This window comes from Geospiza fortis, unplaced genomic scaffold, assembly GCF_000277835.1.
Source record: "Geospiza fortis unplaced genomic scaffold, GeoFor_1.0 scaffold66, whole genome shotgun sequence".
Taxonomy (NCBI): domain Eukaryota; kingdom Metazoa; phylum Chordata; class Aves; order Passeriformes; family Thraupidae; genus Geospiza; species Geospiza fortis.
The window spans coordinates 408687-414027 of NW_005054312.1; the positions used below are offsets into that span (position 1 = coordinate 408687).

General features: G+C 41.4%; 1 protein-coding gene across 2 annotated transcripts in view; it reads left to right on the plus strand.

Moving 5' to 3' along the window:
* Positions 1 to 381: 381 nt before the first annotated feature.
* Positions 382 to 5341, plus strand: part of PLA2G4F (phospholipase A2 group IVF) — a 22319-nt gene continuing 17359 nt past the window's right edge. The window contains exons 1-2 of one of the 2 annotated variants that reach the window (XM_005419405.2): positions 382 to 607; positions 4918 to 4990. In XM_005419405.2, the coding sequence (XP_005419462.1) occupies positions 497 to 607; positions 4918 to 4990 (184 nt within the window). In that variant the 5' untranslated portion in view covers positions 382 to 496. The remainder of the gene's footprint in view (positions 608 to 4917; positions 4991 to 5341) is intronic. The other variant, XM_031055793.1, reaches the window with a different exon arrangement.

Sequence of the window (5341 nt, forward strand, 5' to 3'; positions counted from 1 at the left end):
ACTCTGGCCTCCCTGAAACTGCTCTGAACAGCCACGGTCAGTGACAAATTTTGCTTTACTTCAGGCTTGTAAGATGGGAAATTTTTTCTATTTAAAAATACTGGTAGGTTGTGTTGAAGCTCTGAAAAGGATTTGAAATGGCCATAGTTGCACATCAGGTTGCTGGAACTCTCAAAGAAAATCTGGATTGAGGTTTAGGCGTCGTGGGTGGATCACAAAGTGGTGCTTCCTCCTGCCCAGGGCTTCCCTGTTTGGCGCTGCTTTGTGTCCTTATCTTGTAGCAACATTGGAAAAACCTGCCAGCGAGGTTATGAGCTGGCTTGTTTGGCAAGTGTGGGCCACACCTCCACTTCTCACAGCTGGAGCACAGCCCACTCCTGCGCAAAACTTCGGATGAGCCCGTGGCAAACAGTGCTTCGCAGCCAGGCGTCCGGGACTCGCCTCGCTCTGGCTTTCCCTGTCAGATTTTCTGCAGAGACAGCAGGACATTTTCCCCATGTTCCATGAGGTGCTTCGGGGCCCACTTCCACCCAGAGTACTGCCTTTTCTGGCAGCAGTGCTTTTCCAAAGGAAGGAGAGGAAGGACACTGGCTTCTATCACTGCCGGGTAAGAGAAAGCGTGGTGCTGGCTCTGAGATGGCATTCCTTGGCTGATGTGCTCAGGTGGGACTTCCTGTTGCTGCATGTATGGAAAACCTGTCCTGTGCTTCTACAGGAATGAAAAATTTATTGTTACCCACACTTTTCTCTTAATGATCATGTTAATGGAGATTTCAGGCTTTCATTAAATTCAGGGTCTGCCGGAGGAAATCCAGAGCAGATCTGTGTTTCCTTAGGTTTTGGGGAGCAGAATTGAGCTGATGTCAAGTACTTTTTTGGGGAGAGTCCAGAATACTGCACTTTTCATCAGTGGAGACGAAATCATGCTTTCTATCTTACCTTGCAGGGATTAATGGTCTCAGGTAGACAAAGATTAATGACGGCTTCAGCTCCTGTTCATAATGCAGTGCAACCACAACAGATAAAGTGGTTTTGAGGTGTTTGTCCTTTAACTGGAGTGAAATAATTTCATTGTATAAGATGGCCAGGCCAATAACTTCAATTTTGAATTAAGCTAAATGTTTATGAAGGAGCTTTTGGCTGGAGATTTGATCTATAAGCTGATCACTCTTGTCTTATCACACTAGCCCCTCAATATGCAATTAAAATTGAGGTGACCATTAATTGTCACAAGACAACTTGCTGCTTATATAACAGAATGCTCCCATTCTGTTTCTGTACTTCTGCTTGCTGTGTGAAAGAAATAAACTTGTTGACTTTTTAATATTATTTTTTAGTACTTGGGAGATCAGGTTAGAAGAGGCTCATGTTAACCTTCATTAACCTGTAAACCACTGAATAGCTTTTCCCTCAGGCACTTGCTATTTAAATTAAAAAAAATATTAACATTACTTAACAAAATTTTGCTGGCTGTAGGGAGAGATTTTAGTATTGACTAATTGGTAGCAATTGAGCAAGGGGTGGGGAAGCAGATCACCCTTTTGGTTTTGTAGGTAAATTTAACATGATCCGACTGCTTTAATTTTCCAGAGTTTAGCCTTAGATTCATTTCTAAAAAGAACAATGAACTGACAGTGAACCCGGTGTTTGCCACTGCTGTTGTGTTACTGAGCTGCTGGCACTGCTTATGTCCTGGCTGACTGTAAATCCTGCCTGTCAGGAGAGCATGGCTCTCAGGGCTGGCTCTGTGAGTCTCCTGAGGGAGGAGGGACAGTGCAAGGGGTGCCCAGGAGAGAAAGGGATTTGCTTTGGGGTTTAAAAGCAGACTTGTGACACTTTGGCCACAAGGAAGGGGATGATGTGCTGCAGTGTTTCTTTGGGAGGAGGAGCAAGATGGGGGGAAACTGCTCCATTGGTAAACTGAACATTTCTTTGAGCTGCCTAATTTTCCCAAAGAACACAAAATATGTCTTAGAACACAAAATATGTCTTAGAACACAAAATATGTCTTAGAAGTTGTGTTTCAATTTGCTATGACAGCATTTTTGTGATGATTCTGGCAGGCTTATGGTGAGTCCTCTGCCTTCACTGAGACCTGTGGGGGTGGATCCCAGCACTTACTGCCCACTGTTTAAAGGCAGGTATCCCGGACTACATGAAAGTAAAGATTATTGGGTCCTATAGCTGAGATGACTTTTTCTACAGTCACTTCCAGCTGCATCAGCATCTTCAGGTTAGATGAAAGGTACAGACAGTTGTTTGCCAAGTTAATATGTGAAAATTCAGCCTTTATCCTCATTTTAGGATTTAGGATTTAAAGGGGGCTTTTGGTTTTTTTTTTTGCTTCAGATGCACTCCTGAGCTCTGGAAAAGCAATGATTCTGAAAATTCTTTAAAATGCAAAGCAGAAGTTAGCTGCTTCTGTCAGTCACATGCATAGGTATGCTGCCATGCAGAGAGCTACAGGTAGAGCTGTCATCAGTATTTGTTGCCCATTTCCCATATGGATTTCTTGCCTGCCTTTTCCCTGATCATTCAGATAGGACATGTCTGATACTCCCATGCTTCATTACTCTGCAAACTCATCTGGCAGTGTGCTATGACCTTGCTGTGCCTTTGCTAAAAGATAAGTAAAAAAGGCATATGAGGAGGTTCTGGCATAACTGATCACACAGGCTGGGGGAGCACAGTGACATTTCTGTTGAGTTGTATGCCCTTAAGTTATGGTCTGGATGTGGAAAATGTATCCTCAGCTGTGTAATGACTGGCTGGAAATCGAAGGTGTTAGAGACCTTTGGAAAGGACATTCTTTTGAGCATGTAAATGTATTTTTGACAGATGGTGTGCAATAAAAGAAGGCTAGGCTACCTTCATAGTCCTTTGCACTTGCTCTGATAGTGTCTGATTTCCAGGCAACAGCCATGCTATGTGAATGAAGATTGCTTTCACAGCCATGGGGGTATGATTATGTAGCTTCATGTCTCAAAAAACAGATGAGTTGCAGGAACTTTAGGAAGTTTGTGAGAATAACAATTCATAATCTTGAATTTCTGTCTGTAATCTATTCCCCAACTTGATGAAGTAGAAAGGTGGTCAACCTTTGCCTGAGAAACTAGTGTCAGGGATTGAATAAAAGAAAGATGATTAGGACAGGTTTAAAGATGAAAGAAACTAGCATCTGAAGTGTAGAAGTCATGGTGAAATTCACTGTGAAGGCATATCTTGTTCACAGAAACAAATAAAGGAATGAATATCTTCAACAAGTCATTTTTGCAAATAAATCTCTTTAAGATTAGTAACAGGATAACTGAAGTTTTAAGATTAATTTAGTACCTACATGTGAGAAATCTCAGGTGATTCATAATTTTTGCTCTTTGCTTGTTGGTCAGGATGGATGGTGCTTGCTGAACACAAAAATGTTCAGTACACTGTGTATGCCTTGGTTTTATTGTGTTGTTCAAACCCTGTTTTGCAAAAGCTGGAAAGTATCCCCAAAAGATGAAAAATAAGGAAGGCTCACCAAGAATGTGACTGCGTAACAAACATAGTATAATTTATCAGATAAGGAACATTCAAGAAGAGTTTAACAGTTCAGGATTCACTGGTTTATGTGAGATCCCAGTCAGTGATATGTAGGCCCTACATTTTTATAGAATATTTCAAGAATCATAGAATTGAAGAATGGTTTGGGTTGGAAGGGACCTTAAAGGTCATCTTGTTCCACCCCCCCATCATGGGCAGGCACACCTTCCACTAGACTGGGTTTCTCAAAGCTCCTGCCTGGCCTTGAACACTTCCAGGACAGGAATGGCTAGTCAAAGCTTCTCTGGGCAACCTCTTCCAGTGCCTCATTTGTCAGTCCGCAATATTTTGTTTTAAGTGAAGATCCTGTTGAATTTAATTGTAAATGAGTACTCAGCATATCTAAAATTATCTATGGTCCCAAGCCAACCTTGTTGAAAGCTGTAAATGTGAAGTAATGACCATTTGTGAAATGCATTTTGAAAATACGATTTAAGAATAGGCAAAGTTCTTAGCTGGCCAGGATTGTGTCATAACTGATGAAAATGAGGCAATATACCATTCTGTTCCTGATCCTTACACAATTACTTCTGTGTAAGTAGTCTCTGTACTAAATCACCTCAAGCTGTTCTCTCTTGTCCCCTGCTCTCCCCCACTTCTCCTTCATGGTGTTCTAGGATCTAGTCAGACTTTTTTTTCCCACCTCACATCCTGGCATTTAGATACTAATATTACTTTCCAAAAATAGTCTCCCAGAAGCTTTCAAGAGTAAGGACTACATTTTTATCTCTGCTGGTAAAGTGACATGCATGTTTAGAATTCTGATACCCGTTAACAGTCCAGAATTAAAATTAATTTAAGTTTTGTCTTTTCTAACTCAAACTGCCATGAAGTGTTTTGGCAAGCATTTTGGCGTTTTTTCTCATTGTAAACAGCATGTGCCTTTTATGACTTTAGATCCTGCTCTTAAGATTCTTGCCATGTCTGCTTTTTCTCAAGCATTCATGTGCCCTTCGCCAGTTCTCTTGAACAAGCTGTCGTGGGTGTGTTTGAGCAGCTTTAGCACCTGTTTCTCACTCAGCAAGAATGCACTAACAAAGCAATTAAAAACTGATCTATAATTAGAGGAATCCCTAAATAAGGGATTTTCTGAAGTCTGTGAGGAGTTACCCTAAGACATGGCTCTTGCATTCCCAAAAGGAATTGAGTTTCCTTCTGGGCACCTTTAGTCGTCCTCCAGGACACTGCAAGTGCTGTGTGTGTTCCCAAATGGATTCATTAATAGCTCATTTTGGGCTGGCTACTTCTGATCCATTTCTCTGGTCTAATACTAGTGTAGTTACAGAGCAGGCATTGCAATTGAGCTAAATGCTGAGCTTGTTTCTCTCTTTTCAGTGGGAAAAGCATCCTTACTACAACCTGACAGTAAAAGTCCTCCGAGCCAGAAACATCAAGGGTACAGATGTGTGTAAGTATTTACACAAGGCATTATGAAAACATGTATCCTTGGTGCATACCTCTAACACAGAGAGTGTTGGTAAGGAAGCCTCTTATCTACACACACTTCATTGCCTTTATGTCTCAAAAAATCTTCTTATGTAAAGCATTATATATATAGTGTTAAGTATATTATCTGTATTTCAAAAGCTTTTTGTGAGGCCGATCTGCAGATTAAGCAGCTGCAGCTATTCTTTGCAGAACAAGATCAAGTAAGTCCTGGTAAGGTTTTGCTTCCCTGCTCCTTTTCCTGTTCTACTGTGGCCCGTTCTGTATTCCTTTCTCTGGATTCAGCCTTCTGGGTATGGCAAGTTTCACCCTT